We start from the raw sequence: 25,088 nt of genomic DNA, 5'->3' as shown, positions 1-25,088 counted from the left end.
AGTCTATTTTAATTCACATACACAGGATAAACAGGAAGGTTTGGAATTAATCATTAAATTATATATTAAATTTATGTGAGAATTAGAAATATTCGCACATAACCAATAGAGAGCCATAAATAGTTGCAAATATCACAAAGAAACACAAAAGAAAACAAAGACTTTGTGATCAATTGTGAATACTGAAAATGGGTTTAAACTTATATCCTAAAAGTGTTACTAACACATATGGTTAATCATAGAAGAAAGACTTTGATCACAGTGTTTGTTCCTCCATTTGTGGTTTAATTTTAACTGAAGGGTGACAGATGCTGCTTCTGTTCTTATTTTTACATCACTTCTTCCTGTGCATGAACACACCTCCACAAGTTAAAGTGTCACCTGAAATTGTAGAAGAGCTGTAGAACAGATGACTTCACTTCACTTGGTTCACTTAACGTGTTTTTATTTATTTATTTTTTTTATTTTTACTTATTTATTGATTTATTTTTAGACAAGCAGGTTCTTTGTTATTTTAAAATAGCAACCAAAAGGTGTTTATTTGTAGCTCTCCGTTTAGATTTCAGGATTTTAAATTTTGGAATTCGAGCAGTCGCGCATGTGCAGAGAGCGTTGCTCCGCAGCTCCTAACGTCGCTGTGGGGAGAGAGCTCCCTCTCGCTTCTCTGTCATTGGGGCGACAGAAGCAGCAGGCAGCTGCTCGGTACAACACAGTCTCTCAGCCGGGGGAGAAACCCAGCAGAAATGTCTGAAAGTGGGAGTCAGGAATCCGTCGAGGCCTCGGACGGCAACAGAAGCCAGCGGACACTACCGAGACCGCCCGTTGGCAACCGAGTGACTGTGGTGCTCGGGGCTCAGTGGGGAGACGAGGGGAAAGGGAAAGTTGTGGATCTCCTGGCTCAAGACGCGGACATGGTGTGCAGATGTCAGGTAGGTGAGCCCTCGGGCTACAAAGCGCCAGCTGTTGCCGTGTAAATGCCCCCGCAAGTAACCGTTGGTCGCTAGCTAAACGGTGCTTCTTTCCCTCACGTCGGAGTCACGCTGCTTTCATGTCACCTCGTTTAATTAGGGGAAGCCAAGCGGAAATAAAACCCCTCTTTGACAGCTTCCGACTTCCAGTGTGGGAGTTTCTGACAATTTCTCCCGCTCAGTGATGAGAGGAGTTCGGCTACACATTTATACGTCAGGTGTTTTCTCAGGGTTAGCATTAAGCATAAAGCTAAGCACTATGAGAATCAGAACGATATGTTGACGTTTTCTTCAGTTTTGCAGAAATTTCTTGAACGCAGCGTTGGTTTTAACAGTCTAAGCAATATCAGACAGACTTGCTCTGTTTTTGCTAAAGTCACCTTGAATTCTTGCTAGCTGCTTAGCTCTTTAAATACCTGCAATGTAGATGTAATATAGTTAATGATAGTTATTGGTAAATATAGCAGCCACAAGCCACTCTTCAGTCTTTTTTATGTTTTAGCTACAATGAACACTTAGTTGTTTAGTTAACTAAAGGACTGTTTTTGTTGCCAGAGCAACACCTTCTTCTGAGACTCCTAATACGTTAAGATTATAGTGGATTATTATTATACATGATTTACTATTCAAAAGTCTTTAGTGTTTTAGAAATAGATATATATTTTGCTAAGAAAGATAACCCTGACATTTTTAAATTACAGAAGAACATAAACAATTCTAAAAGTTATGAAGTTAATTGAATAGTTTATTGATTAATTCCACTTTTCATTTGCAACAGCTTTTCAGTGCCAAAAAAAGTTTCAAGCCTGAATACTAGGTCAAGCTAACATTATCAGGTGAAAACAACTAAAAGTATGATTTAAAAACAATGCAAGGCTACAGCAAATTTGCTATGTTCTAGTAGCAAATAAAAAAAAATCCTTACAATTTTGCTTACATTATAGCAACAGTATGTGTGTAACTTAAAAAAAAATTACATAAAATTATCACAATGTCATAACAGTATAAAATAAGAGATAATGTGTGAAAACGTATAAAAAAATCTCGGCCTTCTCCCTATGGACCTGCTGTCATCTGAACACATCTCTGGCAGAAACAACCGATCAGAGCCAGGAGGAGTGTCTTAACGCTGTCAATCATACTAGTGGATTCACCCTTCACACACATGCTCTTTGCCATGCTACAGCTTGTTTACCACAATAGAGGATGCCATGAATGCTCAAGCCATTTGGCATTGCCACAGATGATGACAGATAAACAGTTTTCTTGTAACAATAAGTTGTTTTTCCGCCATTACCACATTTAGCAGCAGGAACATCAGGTTGATTAACAGTTCAAAGACACTCCTCGTGACTCTGGTTAGTTGTTTTTGGCTGGTAGTGGTGCATTTTTTTTCAGACAGCAATAGTGGCACCGAGGAGGAGGTGGAGAAGAGCAATCTTGTCACAGATTATCTGTCTCATGTTATATTGTCACAACATGGTGATAATTTTAACAAGTATGTAAAAAATAATATATATACATTTGTAAACGCTACATCCTTCAACTTTTATGAGATCAGACTTAATGATTTGGTTTGTTCTAATAATCACACATGGTTTTATTGGGTCTAGTGACCTTTATTTGAGAGTGGTCAGACATGGGGAAGACACGCATTAAAGGTCATCAGGCTGGGACTAGAACCTGTGACGGCCCCATACAGGGGTTGTGCTGTACCCCTGCACACCGATTTTATTTACTCTTGACAGCATTGATTCAACATGCTGTCATTCAATATTTTGGTCCATACTGACTTGATGGTATCACACTGTTGCTGCAGATTTGTTGACTGCACAACCATAAAGCAGATCTCTCTTTCTATCACACTCCAAGGGTTTAGTATTGGATTGAGATCAGGTGACTGTGGAGGCTGATGAAGTTCAGTAAACTCATGCCGTGTTCAAGAAAACGGTCCCAAAGTAATTTTATCTTTTGACGTGGCACAATGTCCTCCTTGAAATACTCATCAGACGATGGGAACACCTTGGCCAAAAAGAGATGAATTCATTGATGTTAGCAATAATTCTCAGATTGACTGGCATCTGCACAATGTCCAGTTGTTAGTGAATCACCCAAAGTGGACCAAGAATATCCCCCCAACTCTACTCGATTACCATTACCCTGAAGTATCTCTATGGAGCTATAATGTCTTATTTTGGTGAACTTGTAAAGTAGGATTCTCTCAGCTGACATGGGTGGCACTCAGTTTGATGTTTAAAGGTTTAAAGGCTTGTCTGTTTAAAGGTTAAACATGTTGAGGCTTCAATTATCACATCCTGTGTACCTCGGTTGCAGTGAATGATTGATTTAATCCCACGTTTCTACCATCTTGATACAGTTTAGTTTCTTTGATGTTTGTCTACATAGTTGCCAGTCAGTGGATTATCTTGTTTTGACCATTCTCTGTAACTCTGAGATGATGATCGTTGGTGGAAGTTTCAGTAGAGCACCAATTAAAATGCCATGTCCCAAAGTTATTTAATCGAATCCTCATATTTCCCCATTCTTATGTATTTATTCATTACACTGCAGGAATTCGTCTTCATCCCATGTTTGACTGGAATCGTCGAGTTCAGGTTTAACCTGCCTTTTTGGAGTAATGACACAAAAGCATGTATTAAATTTGCCTTTAAGTATGTATCCATTCGTATGTATTTATACACAACATATTTACAGTATGCAGTTTAGTTTCTTGTAAGCCTGTGCGTCTTATACTAACGATGCAGGTAAGTGTCTGTGCATTTCTGCAGAATGCAAAATATCAGTATTGCAAAGTACTGGAATATATGACAGACTATTATGTTTCCAAGTGCCATACATAGATAGTCTTTAGGCCAAAATATTTGGCCAATCAGATTCACCCACACTTCCCTGAAGGCCCAGGCTTGAATTAGAGACAGAGGCTGAGATGCTGAAGGATAGCTGGAGTCACAAGCGTCTTGATTTCAGAAGGCATTAGAAGTCGCATCGGTGTTTATCATATTCAACAAGGGTATTGTGTAATGCATGTTTTAAAAATGGCAGACAGACCAGTGTAAGCCGGTATGAATAATGATTGCAAAAATAAGGTCCAGAGCGGTGAACCAGTGTCTATGGAAAATACTGTCATGCATCGTTTTCTGATGGCTGTTTTCCGTTTGCAATAAGTTCTTAAAGCCATTGCTGCCTTATCAGCAGTAACAGATAATGTGCTAGTAATTCACACGCACGCACGCACGCACACACACACACACACGAACAAACTATGAGAATGAAAGAGCAGTGTGGGCAAACACAATGCCCACATGCTGTATGAACCCCAACTTGTATATAATTACGTTAAAACTGTTCCTGATGTCCAACTTTATCTGATCACCCTGATGGTTTTACACTGAAGTGCCTGATTTTTGTTTTGTTTGACATTATAAACACTCAAAAATGATCTCATAATGATTCGGTAATGGCAAATTTGAGTCAGATATCGGGGGTGTTGTGATAAACAGCCGTATTGTTTTGGACTGATGGGAAATGACTGCGGCGCAAATTAAGCCAACTCATTACCAACTTGTGTGTTAAGTGTTCATGTCTCTAGCTTGGAGCCATAAATTGGCATCAGATCTGGTTTTCCATGTAAATCAGGTGAGACCCCGACATACTAGGAGCTTTTTGCCTTGGACTGTTTCGACTCCCAGCTCTCCACCTATGATTGGGATGATTGTTTTCTTTGATCTTCAGAAAAAAAGACTAGATGTGATCGTTGGTGAAAGCAACAGAGGTGGGATGAGGTAAAATGTATGAAAAAGCTTTTTTTCTGTTAGTGGCATAGAGCCATATATTTAATCAGAATAGACGCCTGCATTCTGGCTGTCCTGTTGCAGACTATGCAATGTATTCAGACCACTTGTAACGTCCTGTATTGATCTATTTTCCAGGTCATAAAAAAGCAACATAGATTCTTGTCTAGCCAATCTGGGAATGTGGAGATTTCTTTGGGGCTTCTGAATCTCTCAGCTAAAATGCTCTTTTTATTAGTTTTGGTTTATTAGCTTTTATTTCTCTCCTGTTTAGGAAGTCTTGTTCCAAGTCACTCAGCCTAATCATTTAATGTTATTATTAGCAAAGATTGTTCTATAGCCAAAATTTTAAGCTCAACACCATCTCCCTCAGCCTGCTGGGGATAACAGTGGTGTTTATCTTTGGAGTGCTCCGAATATCTGCCGTGTTCAGAGAGCTATTAGTTTACTCTGTTGATAACAAGTTGACATTACAAGTTCTTCTTCTAAGTGTCTTTCCACAGACTGTCTTTCCAAGAACGTAGCTGGACATAAAACGAGAAAACAGGTTTTGGCTTCCTGCGCCGCTTCCTTTCCATGCCTTGTTGGATGTGTACGTTTAAAATGGGGGGCGAGGGGGTTCACTGACACGTGAGTATGCTGTGGTGAGCTGAAAGAGATAGTATCGATCTTTTTATAAAATCGACTCTGCAAGCAGTTTTTTTTTCTTGGTGTTTGTTACAGCATAGGCCTCTGAGAGTAAGGGCGGCAAGTAGACGAGAGAAAATGCGTGAGACTGTATTGTTATTTCAAAAAATATAATTGCATAGCAGTTAGTACATCAGGTTCCCTACCTGCTCACGCCCTCATTTCTTCTGCTTCCATGGATCAGGTTTTTGTGCGTTAGTCAGACAAATGAAGCACACTAATGCGTCTTGTTGCCTTGGAGTCTGGTGTTTGAGTGTGAAAACACCAAGGCGACTCTCTGAGAGAACACAAGACCGAGGTGTGAAGAAGGAACCGTTGCTCTGTTGACCCTTGACGTTGCGTAAACAGAGGCTAACATTCTCTATATGTCAAACCTGAAATACGTACGCGTCCCCCAAAGCACAACTAAGGTATTTTCTTCTTATGGTTGTTAATTAACTTGCGTTATCAAGATATTTAATCAATTTTGATTCTCCACCATTTAAGAGGTCAAAAGTATTTTGGCTAACCATACAAATAAAACTTTTGTGACATTCCTAATTTCTTATTATAGCTGCTTCCATAGGGCACCATGTTTTCCAGACTATAAGTCACACTTTTTCTTATAGTTTGGTGGGTCCTGAGACTTATATTCAGGTACAACTTGTATATGTTTTTTTTCCTCTTCGTGTTAAATATTTATTCATGCTGATGGACATGGACCAAGGATTAAACATTACCATCTGTAGCCATGAGGAAAACTAATTGCAGGCTAAAAGCTAGAGCTGGAGGAAGAAGTCCACTGTTGGTAAATAAAGAACATGCTTCTGATGTTCTGACGATCTGTGCTACCTCATTGGTTTTTCTACCGTAGCGCATCTAGATAGCTATCTCTATCTGTCAGTGCTACCCGGCTTTGGAGACTGCTGATGACTTGCCCGACATATTTGAGTTAATTAGAGGCTCACCTGTGGAAAGTGTTTCAAGGTCACTCCTGGAACACACTGCTCTCTTGTTTGACACGCTCAGGAAGAAGACGGGTTGTGTGTCCTAGAGATGGACGTATTTTGGCCCACAATGTGTAGACTGACCCCAAAATTTAGCAAAAAAGCTTATGAAGATGTTGGCTGAATATGGTGACACTGAAATGTGTCCTGTACCGACATGGATTGATAGGCCACTCAGTGAGGAGGAAGCAATTTCTCCAAAAGAAACACATAAGTGACAGATTGCAGTTTGCAAATGCACACAGGGACAAAGACCTTCATTTTTGGAGACATGTCCTATGTCTGATGAAACTGGGGGGTGGGGGGGCTGCTGCAGGAGGAACTGGTGCACTTCATGAAATAGATAGAATTACGAGGAAAGAACTTTATGTGGAAATACTGAAGCACCATCTAGAAATCACCCAGGAAGATGAAGCCTTTTTTCTTTATTGTTTTAACATTTTTGTAAAAAGATATTGGGAAACCATGCCACTTTTTTCCCTCCATGATGCACTTGCCCACTTTGTTTCACTATGTTACGTAAAAAACCCTTGCAGACTACCTTGAAGTTTGTGGTTGTAATATTGCACAATGTGACAAAGGGACATGAATACTTGAATACTTCCGCAAAGACCAGAATACATTACAAATATTTGTGTGATCATAACGGGTTGAGTTAATGCTACAGCTGAACTGTATGGCTTGTTGCAGAAGTTCCTGTTCTGTCTTTTACTTTGACACTGTGCGAGCGTACCATCAAAACGCACTTCATGCTCGTAAAACATGAACGTATTTGTTGCTCCACCCAGCTTCAGTCTCAGTTGTGAAAGAATCCTTTCACAAGAATCCTTTGAACAAGAATTCTTGGAAGAATTTTTTTCAAGAATGTTCATTTGTAATGAACATTGTTCATGTTCATTACAAATGTTATGTCTTGCTTATGACAGTGTCATGTCAGTCTTATGCACACCCCTTCACACGAAGTGGTCCTAAGTTCTTTCATGAAGTGTCATTCGGTTGTGAAAGAATTATTTCAAGGAATAATTCTTTCACAACTGAAAGAGGGTTTTCAAGAATTATGCCAGCCTTATACTCACCCCTTCAAATAAAGTGCTACCAAGAATTCTTTCCCATGAAAGCATTCTCTCTTTAAACAAAGAAAGACATTTTACATTGTCTTTATCAGAGTGATAGGTTGACTTTAATAACCGTCCACAAGTGCAACAATGTGACTGAATTTATCAGAAGTAAGGGGAGTGTAAGATCAAACCATTTTAAAGCAAATGGGAGTAGTTTGAAATTGAGCTTTACCACACTTGTTTTCTAGCAAACAGTTCAAATCCCTGTCTGATGGATGTTGGCATATGAGATAAAATCCGGAAGATTTTTCAATTGAATAGGGAAAACGATAATAAACTTTTACACCTTAAACAGATATGGCTTCAGTCCCTCAAGCTTTCGAAGATTGGGAGGATGGCTTGAAGAAATATATCAGATGTTGCACATTGACAAGGTTGGTTATGGTTTGTTGAGAAACCCAGGAAGAGCCTTAATGCCACACAACACTGAACTTTAGCAATAGGAAAAATACTGAAGTGAAAGTTTGTTCATGTTTTGAGGCACCAGAGCGATCTTATACCCATACCTCAGTGGAACGTATAAATATACATTTATGTAATTGATCTCGTGTTTCTAAGCCTTTAAATTTATGTATTTTGAAAGTTTTATGTGGCAATTTACCTCTGCTGACTAAAATGTTCAAGTAGATGTAGTGATAGTCAGAGGAAATGAACTCCAGGGACAGAGAAGAATACGTTTAGTGGTCGTTTCAGTAAAAATTAAGAACTGTGACCACCCCGTTTCACTTTGGGTCGATGTTCAACCCACACTTGATTATAGTGACACCCACAAACAGCACAACAAGTTTCATACCTTCCTGGGAAATGTTTTCTAAGTGTTGAGTTATTTCATCATATTTTTCTCAGTCATATCCAGGATAGTGATTTCTTTATAGTACCAGTTTTTAAACTGTGCTTTTTTTGTTGTTGTTTTTTTAATATGAACCCTATCATATCATGATATGATTTAAATTTTTCTGTACTGCCTCTCCACCTCTGGACAGCAGCAGGTGTCGGACCACTAACAGTTCAGTTTGTTATGACTGGAATGAGGTTCTGGTCACGGGACCCTATGAAGCAGAGCGCAGTTCTTTGGTTCTGTTGGGGAGGGATGTGTCGTAAAAGTGCTTTCTAAAAAGGAGAGGCATCTCTTCCCAATCATGTGTTGCCCTCTACACCTGCAGGGTACTGTGCTGGCCAAGAATAACTCTGTGGTAAAAGCACATGCTAGCTTTGATTTATGTTTACAGACTGCAGAAAGGGGAGCAAATCCTGGTCCAGGGATGAACTAGAGACAGAGAAAAATGGATCTGCAGTTAAATTTGGCTTAGGTCTTTTTTGTTTTGTACTTTCACAAGCTGTTTCTAATGTTTTTCTTATTATAACTGTCATAATCTAACTTCTGGTGAAGTTTATAAATAAAATCTTAATCCTAAAGCTTCTTTTTGTATTTACTTAGGTTATTCTTTCTCCTTAAAATTAGTTTGATTTAAACATTTCAGTGTGACAAGTTTTCCAGTGCTTTACACTACAGCCACATTCACCCATTCACAATCTCACATTTGCACACCGACACACAGATCGGTTGGTGACGTGGGGTTACGTGCCTTGCCCACATTGGCATGTGACAGCAGGAAGCTGGAATCAAACCTATAATTATTGAAGAAAACTACTCCACAGCCACCACACAAATGCAAAATCTGTTAGGGGCAAATTCTTATTTGCTGCACTGTATCTATAATTGTTTTGAGGAAACATTTGGATAATTGCATGTTGTAAATTGTATAGCTGAGTGTTGATATATGTCCAAAATAACGTAGAATCTCTGATTCTCAGTGTCTATTCAAAGGCTTTTTGATATTTTTGATTTTGATACCTTAAGAGTAAAATAGAGTAAGCACCCTCTACATTTGGAAGTACCTGTAGTTTTTATTAAATGTTTATTTTTTATTTATTTATTTATTTATTTTGAGTTTTTAGAGTAAGACAAGTATAAGAAGCTAATGTTAGCTAATCGTGACAGTTTGTGTTATTTGTGACTGGAAATATTTCAGACGATTTGAGCTCCTTTTGAGTGAAGGAAAGGTCTTTCAGCCATTCGACTGGTAGCATGCAGCAACAGGTGAAGGGAGTTGTATTACTGATGGTCTGTGCTACTTGTAGCCAGATTATAATTTAATTAGTTGTGGCATTTTTATCAAACTCCTAGAGTAATCCAAGTGTTTAGTTTCATTAACCAGTTTCTCAGATTGGTGATAATATCCTCACCTCTAAGCTGTCAGATGTCCCGCTCTGTGATGTAACCATGTACAAAGCTCAGTGTTAATGAGCTAATTGATGGCGTTTCAGTAATTATGGGTTCAGACTGCACTAACATGCATCGATCAATAAACTGATTTTCTATTCGGTGACTTTGGGTAGTGGGACAAGGACAGCAGCACGGCCATTAAATGCTGCTAAAGGTGTAACTGATCTCTCCCTCTGTGCAAACATAACAACCAAAACCTTGATATTCAGGTTTGTCATTTCTTACAGCTGGTGGTGAAGACCGCTGGAGAACCAAATATTCTTCCTCCAGCTACAGTTTCCTTGATCTGAAAGTGAATAATCCTCAGCAGTTGAGCTGTGAGGTTTAGACATTCATTTGATCATGCCAATAGGAACACCAGGTCCTGCCCGGACATGTAGGATTGGTTTTGGGTGTGCACCATTTTTATCTTTTCAGACAATAAACAACATACCAACAATCCACTGAACCTGTGTTATATCTGAAAGATCCTGTGGGGCCAACAGTACAAACAGAAAGTGTCCTGCTTGCTGCTACTCGTCAAATGATTCAGCCTGAATGTTTCTTTAAAAAAAAAAAAAAAACACGCACGCACGCACACACGCACGCACGCACACACACACACACACACACACACACACACACACACACACACACACACACACACACAAAACGTCCAGCAGGCCTCTGTATTTCTGTTGCTTCTCCTCATCATCGGCTTTCTGCTGCTTCTCTGCAGGGCGGCAACAACGCCGGACACACAGTGGTGGTGGACTCTGTGGAGTACGACTTTCACCTCCTACCCAGCGGCATCATCAACCCCAAAGTCACCGCCTTCATTGGTGTGTAAGAGCAGCACACTCTCTTCCCCTCTCTCTCTTTTTTTTTTTTAAATCCAAACTACGTGCACATATTCAGGCGCACTAATAAGGGCGTCCTTCATTATTATTTTTTTTTAGAGCAAATTGATTAAGATATTACCTTTTGATGTGAAAAATCCATTTTAATGACTGCTACAGAGACTGTGAGCAGCTTGACTCGGCGCCAAGCTGTGGGCTGCATCACATCCACTCAACTGCACTAACTTCATTAGCTAATGGAGTCCCAACTCTTCCTTTAAGGCTCCCAAACGCTCCACACATCTGTGCTTCAACATTCAGCTTAATTGCGTCTCCTTCTCTATTTCTTCTGGGTCCGTGACACTTTAGTGCTTCTGTGTTTAAGGAGAGTTTCTTGTAGTGTTTCAGTTTGTCTCGTTTCCACATTTACTTTTGACACATCCATATTTTCTACCTTTGTTCTTTATTGGTGAAGGGAGGGATTTTATTGTATCGTTTATCATTTATCGTGATAATTTTCCTAAGTAAAAAATTAGATTTATTATTGTCATGGTGCATTCTAAATAAAAATGTTTAAAATCACCCAAAACCATTCGTATTGTGGAGATTGTGAGTTTCAGGATTGTCTCCACTGTTTGTTCAGTGAGAGTATCATTACACATCAATTAATTTAAATATATGATTAAATGCAGTTACTGTGGGCAATTTGGCGGTACAAATTTTTCTTCTTTATGTGGAAAGGAGTAATAAATAGTTCTTATCGTCACTTTTATTGTTATTATATTATTACTACAAAATGTTGTGTCAAAACTTTAAGTCCACCCAACTCTTGTATTTAAAGCCTCATTAGTCAACATCTTCTAAAAGATGTTTTTAGACTAAATCTTGAATTCAATGAAATTCCATCACCGTTATCTTTATATGTTAATAACCCGGGATTACTCTAAGGTCTTCCTGTAACTTTCTAACTTGTTGCCGTTGGGGTACATTTTGGACAAGAATGTGGTCGACCATGTGCAGTTTGTTTGGGCATGTGGTAGTGATGCTCTGTGGGATTGTGGAGTATTTATCTGAAACAAGGAAGCAACGATGTGGTCATTTTTTTTTCACAATGTCAAAATGGTAGATATATAGATAGGTAAATTTTGAATATTATCAATGAGTATCAATATAGGCTGAGACTTCCACACTGGTACATTCTTAACAATACTAAACATTATTCAGGTAATCAAATGTATAATTCCATGGATCATCCTTACATCGGTTATCTATTTGTTACAAAGTTATCAGAAACTGTGAATATAACCATTGTCTCATCGGCGGCTGTTTCAGGAAATGGTGTTGTGATCCACCTTCCAGGCCTGTTTGAAGAGGCTGAGAAAAACCAGGGCAAGGGGAAAGGTGAGTGAAATACATATTTTTACACCGGTGTACAACAGCGTGTTTTATTAGACCCCGAGAGATTAAAGGTATTCCTCTGTATGTTTAGGCCTGACGGACTGGGACAAAAGACTGATCATCTCAGACAGAGCACACATAGGTAAGCCCTGCCAGCTCTGCCTCTTTGCTGTTTTTCTGGGGTGGGGGGGGAAGGGAATGTGTGTGTGAATGCTGGAATGTGTGCATATTGGTGGATGTGTGAGTCCTGCTTTCTCTGAGGTGTGTGAGAGTGTGTGTCCCCTCTCTCCCTCCTCCGCAGTGTTTGACTTCCACCAAGCTGTCGATGGCGTTCAGGAACAGCAGAGGCAAGAGCAAGCAGGCAAGAAGTAAGAAACCTGTTGCTTAGAAAGATGGTTGTAGCACACACACACACGCACACACACTCCAGCTCGTCCAAACATATCCGTACGTATGGACAATGTAAACAAACATGGAAGACAACGTCATGTAGGATTTTATTTTTAGTTTTAACGTACATAAAACTAAAAGTTGGTATGGCTTGGTCTGAGATTATCACCAGTCTAAAGAATAGATATAATTTACACATAAATTTACAACTAAAATGTAGAACATGATTATGTTTTATTTCACACAAAAAACTACAATTATTCCTGTTGCTGCTAAAATCTGGACATATTGATTAATGTTCTAATAGTTTTATCTGTAACATTTTGATATCTCACACATACATTTAAGCAAAAATATAAAATAAACTCTACCATATTTAGTAGTAGTACTATCTAAGTAATTGTTGTGCAGAATAGTTACTTTGTTTGCTTTTCAGCTCTTTAGATACTCATCCTGGGTTAGCCAGCAGCTTTTAATTGATTGGGCTCTAAGCTCATGTAGCCAGCATGCAGACCAGTTCAGGCTTGTCACCTGTTTTAAATAAATTCCACATTAATAAGATTATTGTGGCGGTCTTTTGGTTTCCACACCACCACGGTTTGTGTTTTAGAAATATTTCCAAACAGTGAGATTAAGGTTAGTTTGTTCTGTCAGAAACAAGGTTTCCCCCAGAAAACTTGCTAAGCCCGGTGGTACTAGGGCAGTCATTCATACAGCAGCCTGTCGTGTTTTTTAGTTAAATAATGTTGACAGGACATTTGAAAATATCACTTGATAATTATGTATTATTGAAAGCTTGGAAGATTAATACCTGAATATCAACTATAAAGTCTTAAAAAATGCAAACATTTTGAAAATATTTAAGTAAATAAGCAGTGCTTAGCCTGGTGGGGTCACAAGTAAAGCCTGGTGGCCCGTCAGGCTTATAAAACACTGGGGGGAACCCTACAGAAAGTTGACTGGCAGTGCAGACTGATAGCTTGAGAAGTACTTGGTTCCTGGGCGGACCCCTGGATTCATAAACCCCACCATTCTCAATCATTTCTGCTATGCATCAGTATCTCTAGAGACTTAAACCTGCCTCTAACCCTTATGCTAGCTCCAAACTTTAAGTTCTTTTCATGTCCTTCAAATGTACCGTATGTTCCTGATATTAAGTCACACTTCTTTTTCATCACTTGACTGGTTCTGTGACTTATAGGCTAGTGTGACTTCTGTTTGTTTTGTTTTTTTTTATCTCTCTCTTCACGATGCATTTTTGACTGACGGTTTAAATGTTAATTCATACTGACTGACATGAACCGAGAAGTAAAATATCGCCTGCAGCTGCAAAGTAATCGCAGACTGAAAGCAAGATGGCCCAGAGCTGGAGGAACGAGTCCACAGATGGGTTCTTGAAGAACTTGCAGCATTGAGAGGCTTGTCAGCGGTGCAATTATGCCTCCACAACATGGTAGTTGTCACAAATGACTCTTGTATCCATTTGAGATGGTTACGAATGACTTTGCGTTGCCGCCTCTCTATCAGAGGTGTGTCAGAAACTGCCAATAGGCTTTTAAGTTTGTTGAAAAACAGGAATATCAAAATCATAACAACATGGACGAGGTCCCTGCCACGTTTAACAATTTCAAAATAAATGACTCATGCAGTTATAGTCGATGAAATATCCCAACTCCTGATGACTCTCGTTTGTCAGAATAACAGCAACTTTTGAAAATAACAACCTTTAAGCAGGTATAAAACATACTTTTCATTAAACCGCATTTTTGTTTTTAAGAATTAAAAAAAAATGTTTTTGGTCTGGTGTAATATTATGATTCTTAAATGTTGTTTCCATTAGCTGCAAGTGAAAAAATCATCATAATTAACAGAAATGAAGACTTTTAAACTACCAACTGTGAAAATAATTAAACTACATAATGCGTCTCAATTAGTGGTAAAGTTCCTAAAGTAAATCAGCTTTTCAATAACATATTTTATGGAATGGGTCAGTGTGACTCATATTATGTGTTTTTTCCTCTTCGTGATTCAGTTTTTGACTGATACGACTTACCAGAGCAACTTGTAGTCCGGAAAATACGGTACATTGTTTACTGTCCAGTACACAGGTCAGAACCTGAAACTTGAACAGGATTTGTATTGCAGATCCTCAGGGAAAAAAAATAAGTTCCTACAGTTTCAGACAGAGGTTTTAGACTGGTATTCAGATGCTATCGTACAGCTGATAGCATATAGCTGTGCTAAAACTAAAGTTTCTCTCTATAAAGTCATAGAAAACTTTAGTCACCGACACATTCTCCTCTCTCTCACTTAGTAATTTGAGCCTAGAAACAGTATATAGATTTTTATTTTTGTTTTGCAGATTTAGCAGTAGCCCTTTAAAATTTGTATTTGATAATATAGCATACTACAGTAGAGAGACAAATATGTTAACATCTAGGATGGTGTAGTGGGAGTTTATTTTACGTACAGAACACATCACTTTAGAGCTGCCTTGAAAACATTTTTTTGTTAGTGTAATATTTTCCTTTGTGAGGAAATTTAGGTAATGATTGTTAGAACAAAAGACTTGGTTTGTTGCACCATCTTTATGAAGAAAGCTCTGACTTCTTTAAAGGTGCAGTTATTCCCGATTTTATATAAACTTTCTCTGTTACTTAGTTTCCTACTGCTTGCTTAAGGGGGCTTTTAAAGCAATGAGGTTAAAATGAGTTGCTTTACCAGCACATAAATGTCACTGTTTTTACTCATAATTTCTCCATTAAAAACTTATTGTTACACTTAATTCAGCCAGTAAGCTAATATAAGGTATTAAATGAAATTTGTTTGGTAGAAAACTCTGATGGGTAATTGTCATTATAGGGTTTTTTTTGTGTGTGAAAATGAGCTGCTGTTTTATTCTCACATTATTCTTCTTGAATGAAGTAATATCTAGTTTTAGTGAATCTAACCATCAACTCATCCATGCTGATGAACAATAAATTCACCTTATACAGATTTTTTATTTTTTTTATCTTGGATCAAGAACTTAACTCCCTAATTGTATCTTGAGATGTTTTTTTTTTTTTAGAACAAACCATAATGACTTTGCAGCTCATCGACCAAAGTACAAATACTCCCAGCGAATCTGTGTGAGAGGCAAAGCGATCACATGCTGTAATGACACAGCCATTATAAGCTTTCAGCTGTTTGATGCATCAGGCTGGTGGATTCTGCTGGAGTCGGATCACACAGATTACATTCATACAGAACCAAGCTGCTTAAAAGTACCAGGCTAAACATATTCCAGGAATTGCAAACGGTTGGGATCGCGCTGTATTATCACATTTACAAGTTCAAAGCTGCATAACTTTTACTTTCAAGCACATCTTTATGTGTTTTTATTCAAAATACAGTTGGAGTTCAGCTTCCATAAAGACAGAGGAAAGCAGAAGTCCAGAGTTCAAAAATAAATAAACCGTTTTTAGATTTTATTATACGGTGTCATTTTTTCCAACAACAGTCACTGTTTCAGGTTCATAAGGCGTGTGTCTAATAACCGTAACCTAAGATTTCTTGTTTTGTTTTGTTGCACGTTACAATGAATGAAACTGTACTTGGGTTATGTTTAAGGATATAAATATTCTGTTTACTTCTACATTTTATGATTTATGAAATAAAAATTAATCCTTTCAGAAAATTACCAATTAGAACATTCTTTAATAGCCTGCTTCAGCCTCTTAATTTCATTTATGAAGTAAAAAATAAGAGAAAAAAGTGTTTTTTTTTTCATAATGGTAGTAGTAGTAGTTGTGGTAAATCCACATTAGCTTTCCACTGTGGGACACATGGTGAGTGGATGTTTCACACTGACTGGGGCTTCAAGTGAAACTCTATATTCGCAGAGGATCTTTGTCTATTTCTGGTCCGTAGTTTGCATGTTGGCTCAGCAAATGTCGCTGTGCCGAAGCTTCCTTTTAATAGAAGAACTTATCGGATGTACACGTTGACATGGCATGTTGTTGAAATACAAATGTGCATTTTGCTTCATTTGTTGTCTAATACTCTTTCTCTGATGCTGTGCTGTACATAAAAGGTGAACTTCTGATCATTCAATAGCTAGAGAAGGTATTTTCTGTCGCTTGGGAGCTAAAGATGTATCTGTAAAATATTAAAACAATAAATGTCTGATCAGCTAATTGGACACGGTTCTTTCTGTGGTCTGTTCGGTTTCAGTCAGACTTACTGATTGGTTAAATGACAAGAGTTTCATGTGTGATTGCATGATGAACTCTGTTGCTGTAAAATGGTGAGGTGTGAATTAATGTGAATGTTTTTGTTAATTTTCTCCTCCCTTCTCTGCTCCCTGCCCTGCTCAGCCTCGGGACGACCAAGAAGGGGATCGGTCCGGTGTACTCGGCTAAGGCTGCACGCAGCGGTCTCAGGATATGTGATTTACTAGCCGACTTCACTCAGTTCTCCGAAAGGTCTGTTCCTGCATTACAGGATTTTACTGTCTGCCCTCAGTTAGCTCTGTAGCAATCATTTTGTTCATGAGTTTTTTAGCATTACCCCTCTTGTTTCTGTCTAATCGGTAAATCAGTAACATTGATATTGTCCATTCTGATCTTTTTTTGTTTCATGAAATCCTTTCAAATACAGTAATAGACTCTCAAAATCTGTATCTCCATTTTTGACCAAAGAAAAACGTGGAGCATAACTACCTATAAATACACAGCAGTCACCAAGCACTTACCACGAGGGAAAATGACTGTTTTCTACTTTAAAAAGCTTTTATTTGTCCTAAAACTTTATTGATGGAGTGCTGTCTAATGATGCCAATGAACAAATGCGTAGTTCATGTTTATCAGGTTATGGCTTCATGGTTAATTTAAAATTTCTCCAAAAGGTTAACGCCTCTCAATAACGTGTTCATGCACAGCCCCAGAATTCAGGAAATCCCAGTGAAGTACGGATAAGATTTTCTTCCACTTGTTTGGATATTGCTGAAATGCTTTCATTGTGGAAACTTATGACTTTTTTATATTTTTTTTTAATTTCTCATGATCATTTCACAGAAAAGTGTGCCTAACTTTAGAAATTTAACTAATCAGAGCTGACCACCTGTTACAGATACAAAATGCTGGCTCAGCAGTACCAGGCCATGTATCCGACACTGGAGATAGACGTAGAAGGAGAGCTGGATAAATTAAAGGTAATTATGTCAATGTCAATTTTATTTATATAGCACTTTACAACAGGTATAAAACTGTACCAAAGTGCTGTACAAAAACAACAACACAAATGACAAAACAGAACACGCGTCAATTAAATGCCAAAGAGTAAAAATGAGTTTTAAGAAGCGATTTAAAATGATCCAGGCTGTGGGCAGATCTAATCTGGAAAGGTAAGTTATTCCATAAAACAGGAGCAGCAACAGAAAAAGCTCGATCTCCTTTCCTCTTAAGTCGAGTTCGAGGAACTGTAAGTAATAACTGATTATTTGATCGTAAAGTTCTGGACACAGACTGGAAATTTTAAAGGTCCCGAAGATAAGGGGGGGGGCTAACCCATTTAAAACTTTAAAAGTTAACAAAAGAATCTTAAAATCTATTCGATAAAAGACAGGCAGCCAGTGTAAAGATGCCAGAGTTGGCCTTATATGGTCATGCTTCCTGGTTCCTGTGAGAAGCCGTGCTGCTGAATTCTGGATCATTTGAAGTCGCTGAATCTGCGATTTTTCCATCCCTCTATATAAAGAGTTGCAGTAATCCAGACGAGTTGTTATGAAGGCATGGATGAGTCCTTCAAAGTCCTTACAACAGAAGTAAGATTTAACTTTTGCTAAAAGCCGAAGGTGGTTAAAAACTCGATTTAACGACAGATCTAACTTGTTTATCTAGCTTTCAAGAGCTGTCAAAAGTGAAACCAAGATTCCTAGCAGAGGTCTGATAAGACCGAGCTAAAGAACCAAGAATCTGATCTGGATTTGTAGTCTGAAGTTTCTGACCAAATAATAGAACTTGAGTTTTGCTTTCATTGAGGTGAAGAAAGTTTTTTTTCCATCCATAATTTAACTTCAGCTAAACAGTTTAGCAACAGCTGAAGAGAATCATTTGTACCATTTTGCAATTTAAGGGGCAAATAAATCTGGATGTCATCTGCAAAGCAATGAAAGGAAATATTAAATTAATAAAAGTAATCTAAACAGGACGATCATCTAAAACCTTGCTGTGTTTTGGGGGTTTTTTATATTAAAGATTGATTTTTATTTACCTGATTCAGGCCTATGTGGAGCGACTTAAGCCCATGGTGAGGGATGGCGTGCACTTCATGTACGAGGCTCTCCACGGCCCTCCCAAGAAGATCCTGGTGGAAGGAGCTAACGCAGCACTTCTGGACATAGACTTCGGTCAGTAAGTCGGCGCATGTGTGCCTCATCTAATGGCTGCTCTGGTTAGATAACATTAAGATTTGCGTTGCTCTTCACAAAAGCCTTCCTGGAGGCATGAGTAGGGATGACGGTAAGTTTCCCTACGTGCTCCAGTGTCTGGGGTTTACGTGCCGTCTCACCAGCTGTAACCACTCTGTGTAACCTTACTGCATGAGCACCAAGGCGACCACTTGCAGCAGCCTGTCAGTCGAGATAAATTACAGTCATTTTCAGGAATTATCTCGCACCTGAACAGATCCTTTGTTATTGCGAGCACTGACCACACTCAGCACTATTATCAAAACAGCTAGGTTGTCATAGAGCCTACCTTGAGTTCCTGGATTGGCTTGAATCATTTTCTGTGACCTGTGTGAATTTTAACTTGCACAGATTTCTCATTAAAGGGGCAGTATTATGCAAAATTGACTTTTTTGAGCTTTACGCCATGTTATAACGTTACGCCCTCATCAAAAAACATATTTGGAGTTTTGCCTTGATTCTTTCATGCATGTTTGACAAATCCTTTAATCTCCCATGGCAACCATTCAGCTGTGTAAAACGCCTGGCTGGATATTGCACCATTTTCGAGGCGCAGCTTCTCCTCAGAGCCTCACAGAGCAACCTCCCTCTGTTCCTCAACTTACACAACTCCTTCAGACTAGCCAGCAGCAATTAGCAAACACCTGGTGGCACTGCACATCTGCTGAGCTCTTTATACGAGCTACTTCTCAGTGCAACTCTGGTAAAAATGTTGATAAAGTGTTAATAAAGGAACCATGTTGTGATGACTTCTTGACAACTAAAAATAACATTGGTTATGTTAAAATACATAATACTGCCAATTTATGAATCTTATTTGCAAACAGAAACCATTATTAAGGTGAGGAGTGCTGAGGGAAACGGCGAGGTATCCGACCTGGTTTGTTTTTATTGACCAAATAATCCTCCTATTATAACCTGAAACCTGAAAAAGATGCATATTTATGTGTGGATTTTTATTTTAAATTTTTTGCAGGTACCTACCCGTTTGTGACGTCGTCCAACTGCACAGTCGGCGGTGTCTGCACGGGACTCGGCATGCCTCCCCAGAACGTCGGCGAAGTTTACGGGGTCGTTAAAGCCTACACCACCAGAGTGGGCATCGGTGCCTTCCCCTCAGAGCAGAGCAACGTAAGAAGATACACACGGCATGACACATTAATGCTTTATGTTTGTCACAGGAGGAGCCTTCAGTTTTACTACCAAACCTAAAATTACGCACCTATAAAAAGACCTGTCTGAGTCAAACTACCATATTGTTCAAAACCATTGCGATGCAGTAGTTCCATAGGATTACTTATGGAAAATATATTTCTACATGACAAATAATTTACCAGCAGGCGTAAATAGAAAAGGCTCTGCTTGAGCAGTCATGACAAAGTTATTCTTCTTCAGTTTTTGATTTGGAATAGAAAGTGTAGATTTTCTGTTGTAAGATTTTCTCATTCTTTATACATACTGGTGTTATTTATAACATAGTCATAGGTGTTATTATGCTGTTAGAAACATGACGTAGAAGTCCAGTTCTTTAGAGAGGAGCATTTTGTTGTAAAACAGCACCATCTAGAGGACATGTTGGCACATTGCGTCCATCTGCAGTATATTTTTCATTAAGCTAAACCACCCTGTAAATCCTGATTACAGGTCAGACTGAACTTTAATGGTTTGCTGCTAGAGGAAGACCGCAGAAAACTCACATGTGAGATGTTTGTTTCTTTATTGCTGATCAGGAGATCGGAGAGCTGCTTCAGAACAGAGGGAAGGAGATCGGCGTGACCACGGGCAGGAAACGGCGCTGCGGTTGGCTGGACCTGGTGCTCATCAAATACGCACATATGATAAATGGCTTCACTGCGTATGTTTTTTTTTTTTTTTTTTGTTCTGTTTTCCTTTCAGTTTTAGCTTCTTTTTTTTCAAAATGTGAAAGATATAAAGAGAGATACTTCATTTATTTTTCTTTCAGGTTAGCGCTTACAAAACTGGACATACTTGACGTATTTTCAGAGATCAAAGTGGGCTTAGCTTACAAAGTCGATGGTGAAATTATACCTCATTTTCCAGGTAAGTGTGCCTGTGAAGAAAAGTATTTAACACGGGAATGTGTATTTCTGTTGAAGAAATTTTAGCACAGATTAAAACTTTCAGTTATTTCCTCACATTTTAAATTCAACAATACAAGGTGTCAGATGTCTTATTTGGAAGAAAAAAAACATCCTTATGTCATCAGATCCATTGAGAAGTTTTTTCTCTGCACATTTCTCCATTCATCTTCCTTCAGTGATATGAAGTTTGGAGTTTTTAAGGTGAAATCCTGAGCATTTACTCCACAGAGTTCCACTTTGTTCTTATCTAAAAGCATTGTATTCTCCTTTTACCTCACTGACTCGTCCAAATGTTCTTCAGCAAACATCAAATTAATCTCAGCATGCTTTTTCTTCATCAGTGGAGTGTTGCGCATTGATGGTGCACGGAGGCAATCGCAGTACTTTTTCGCGGTCATGGAAAAAAACTGTACCTGCTTGCTGCTTTTAACTAAAAAAATTATTTGCCTTTAATTATATATTTATTAAAGATTTTTTCCTGCTTTTCCAGTTTTTGTTTCTTTTTTGGCTCAGAATAAGACATCTAATAAAAAACAAAAATCCGATCAGATTACGTTTCCTTTACCATGAATCTGGTCAGAGAGCCCCAGCTTTTAACGACTTGCTGTCAGGCGAACGCTTTCAAATTGTCCTCTGCTCTGACTGATTTTGCACCAGCCAATCAGGAGGTGTTGCAGCGCGTCGAGGTCCAGTACGAGACGCTGCCCGGCTGGAAGAGCGACACCTCAGCAGCTCGAAGCTTCGAGGAGCTGCCAGAGAACGCCCAGAAGTACGTGCGCTTCGTGGAGGAGCATGTGGGAGTACCTGGTACGGAAACACTCGCACAAACACACACGCATACATGCAAACACACGACGATGACTGAAGGAACACTTTTCTGTTGCTTGTTGCTATCACTTTAACCGCACAGCCTTAATGAAATAAAACATTTTGAGGATTTCTATTGTAGTTATTTCAAATATTTGAACATTTTTAAACAATCTGACATTCCTGAGCGTGTATGTTCAAACTCTCATCCTATGACTTCCAAAAACTCTTAAAAAAAAAAAAAAAAAAAAAAAAAAAAAAAAAGGCAAACTATTACAGCAAAGTCATGTTTGTGCCAACAAAATGATTACTAACCGATCAGTAATTGATTGTTACGTTTTACTGTTTTTGTTGCCACATATCATCAGGAACTATATTTTAGTAAGAGGCAACAATCTGGTACTCGTTTCTTATTTGGTTCTTCCACCACTTCATCTGCGGCGCTCCTTTAGGATGGAAAGAGCCTTAAAGTAAATTTGTCAGCAAAATCTCACCTTGAAAAATGATTTTAATATCGAACCTCTGATTTAAATTCATATCCTCCATGATGCTTTGTGTGAATCATATGTGCAATGTCCAGGTCAGCATATTTAAAAAAAATAATAAATGAAGACTTTTGCAACTAATATCTCAAAACGGGGCAGCCATTTTCCCATGTGGCCTTCAGGGTTTTTGTTGATCAATTGAAGTTCAGTGTCTCCAGCTGCATTTGTCTTGATTTCTTGTTTTCTGGTTACCAATAAATCAGTGAAACTGGAGTCACTCATCACAGGAACAATCTCGTTTTACTTTGGGTGCATCTGCTTGGTGAGGTCAAATTAGGCTCTGGGTGATCAGAGGTGGGATTATCACCCACCTGCAGGTCACCATCTCCTGTTGAGCGTTATCATTTCAAAAAAAGAGATTAAACCCCAGACTCCTCATGAGGTGAATAAAAATCTTTCCTCTCTCTTCAGTCAGGTGGATCGGAGTGGGAAAGTCACGGGAGTCCATGATCCAGCTGTTTTAGAGGAGCGAAGGCGACACACCCTCCTTCCTTCATCCGCCCAACGTTACACACAGCCAACCTACCTGTCTCAAAGACACGACCACTTCTGTTGTTACTGTTTTAACTCCATCGGACCGGGCCGCGCCACTGACTCTGTAGATCGGACTTCCGTCAGACTGAGCACTGTGTTTGAAAGATTTCCCACCATTTTAACATTTTAAACTGAAAGCAAAACACTGTCTGTCCTTCGTTTTTGTCTCTTGTGGGGTTGTAGTCGTTTATTTTAAAAGAAACTCCGTCTGCGAGGAGATCAGGGATCGCTCCGACGCAGACACAAGAACTGTTCTAATCGGTACTGGTGTTTTTATCTGTCTCGGTTTCTTGCTGTGATTTTTATTTTTATTGTTTTTTTTAAATCCCCATGGCACTTCGGTGGCGGTCGGTTTGAACCGCAGCACTTTAGATGCTCTGGACTCTGTCGGCTTTACATTTTATTCTTCTGTCAGATTTGCACAACATGCGGTGGGTAAAGGGATCTTTTAGACTTAAAAAAAAAAAAAACAGTCCTTTTGCATTTTTGTTTTCTCTGAGCTTTGAAGTTGCACTGCCTCGTCGTTCAGCCAGAAGACGTAACTCTTAAATGTCTTGTAGTCGGCGAAAGCTTCTCCTGACTGCTGATCATAAGAAAATCCAAATGTCTGTCCATAATGTGGGGATTTTCCAGGAAAGGCTACAGAGAATCCCGAATGGGTAATCTTTCCGTAAATGAGAATAATTTTAGTTGGCTAGGGGTCTTTCTGCTCATATTCATGTGATTTAAGTCGTATTGCTTTGGTTTCTTTGCACTTTCGCTGCAATGCTCTGTTCATGTGTGAGAAAAGTAACTTATGAACCGATAAAGATAATATTTCAGATATTTTATTGTTGTTGTCTTTGTTTTATTGTAGCTTTGAAAGCCATGCAAGACAAGAGGCCAGTTCAAATTTTAGTGGATCTGGTTTTATGTTCCCATTTTGAGAAGATAAAAATTGATATATAAATGTATAAAATCATCCTCTTAGCATCTGCAGACTTCTAAATGTTGCATTTCTTTACCACAAATCAATTTTTTGTCCACATGCTGTCCTCAGGCTACTTTATTTTTTTAAAGGGTAATCAGATGATCTTTTGATTAGTAATTCATAACGTCTTGTTTTTCAAGGATAAACTGGCCACTTTTCAAACACAGGTAACATTATACTTCCTAATCCACTGTATTCATATGCTAAAAAATATATATATTTTTTAGAAATAAAACATGTCACATATTAAGAAGTACTCAAAATGAAACATGGATGCATGATTACCTTTTCAAGTTGAAGTCCAGTAACTATAACACAGATGAAGCACTGTTTGTGAAAAAAGTTTTCATCTTTACAGAATGAGATGTAACTGTTATTGCTGATCCTCTATATGTCAGATTATACTTCACTACTCGTCTAAAGGCTTCAAACCTGCAGTAGATAATTTATAACATGCTTTTTACATATTTGTTAAAACTGTCAAGCTCACAGATCACAGGAAAAGCTTGATTCTTCTTTTTCTTTTCAGATTATCTGTGTCATGTTATAATAAATATGTAAAATCTTATAATAAAATGTACGTACTGCAGCTATTTTCAGAACCTTAGTGCACTGGTGCCAGAAATAGCATATATACTTTATTTCACTGTGATCCATTTACAGTAATCCTTATTTGGTTTATTTACGTCTGTAAATATTAGTCTCCAAAATGTAACTCAAACGTCTGCTGTCGAGCTTATTAACGACCACTAGAGAGAGCCATGAGACTGGGAAATGTCCATAGAAAACTCTTTAAACTCAGACTTAATATTTGTTTCCTAATTAAAACTGCTCAGATTTCATGTTCACACAATTTTCAAAGGCAAAGAGGAAAGAAAACGACTCGAGCAGCTGAAACCTACACGACTCTTTCTTCATCTCTGTTTTTGTTTACTTTGGTTTACTCGCGCTGATCACAGGTTGGCTCCGGTGACCTCGGCTTCACCTGCAGCTCATTTCCCTGCGTTAGCCGAGCTTCCTCTCCCCCATTTGACTACATCTGAATGCACCACAACAACCTCTAAAATCCCCCACAAGCAACTCGCAGAGTCTCCATCGGTACCAAAAGCATTTTTGTCACAGTCCGTCCCAAACGGAGAGCAAGGTGCAACTCGGACCCGAGAGGCGTCTGGCGTGAAGCCTGGCCTTCCTCCGCATTGTGTGGCTGCGGCGTGT

General features: G+C 38.7%; 1 protein-coding gene across 1 annotated transcript; it reads left to right on the top strand.

Moving 5' to 3' along the window:
• Positions 1-492: 492 nt before the first annotated feature.
• adss2 (adenylosuccinate synthase 2) lies at positions 493-23,728 on the top strand. Its single transcript, XM_015003176.2, has 13 exons — positions 493-929; positions 10,577-10,679; positions 12,009-12,077; positions 12,166-12,216; positions 12,376-12,442; positions 16,823-16,930; positions 17,577-17,658; positions 18,729-18,855; positions 19,892-20,046; positions 20,646-20,770; positions 20,879-20,976; positions 21,675-21,824; positions 22,781-23,728. The coding sequence occupies exons 1-13, from the start codon at positions 744-746 to the stop codon at positions 22,831-22,833; spliced, it is 1,374 nt and encodes a 457-aa protein (XP_014858662.2). The 5' UTR covers positions 493-743; the 3' UTR covers positions 22,834-23,728.
• Positions 23,729-25,088: the final 1,360 nt, after the last annotated feature.

The sequence above is a fragment of the Poecilia mexicana genome, unplaced genomic scaffold, assembly GCF_051168715.1.
Source record: "Poecilia mexicana isolate PSO_F unplaced genomic scaffold, ASM5116871v1 scaffold_15, whole genome shotgun sequence".
NCBI classification, from domain to species: Eukaryota; Metazoa; Chordata; class Actinopteri; order Cyprinodontiformes; family Poeciliidae; genus Poecilia; species Poecilia mexicana.
This window is presented reverse-complemented; position numbering and strand designations above follow the sequence as displayed.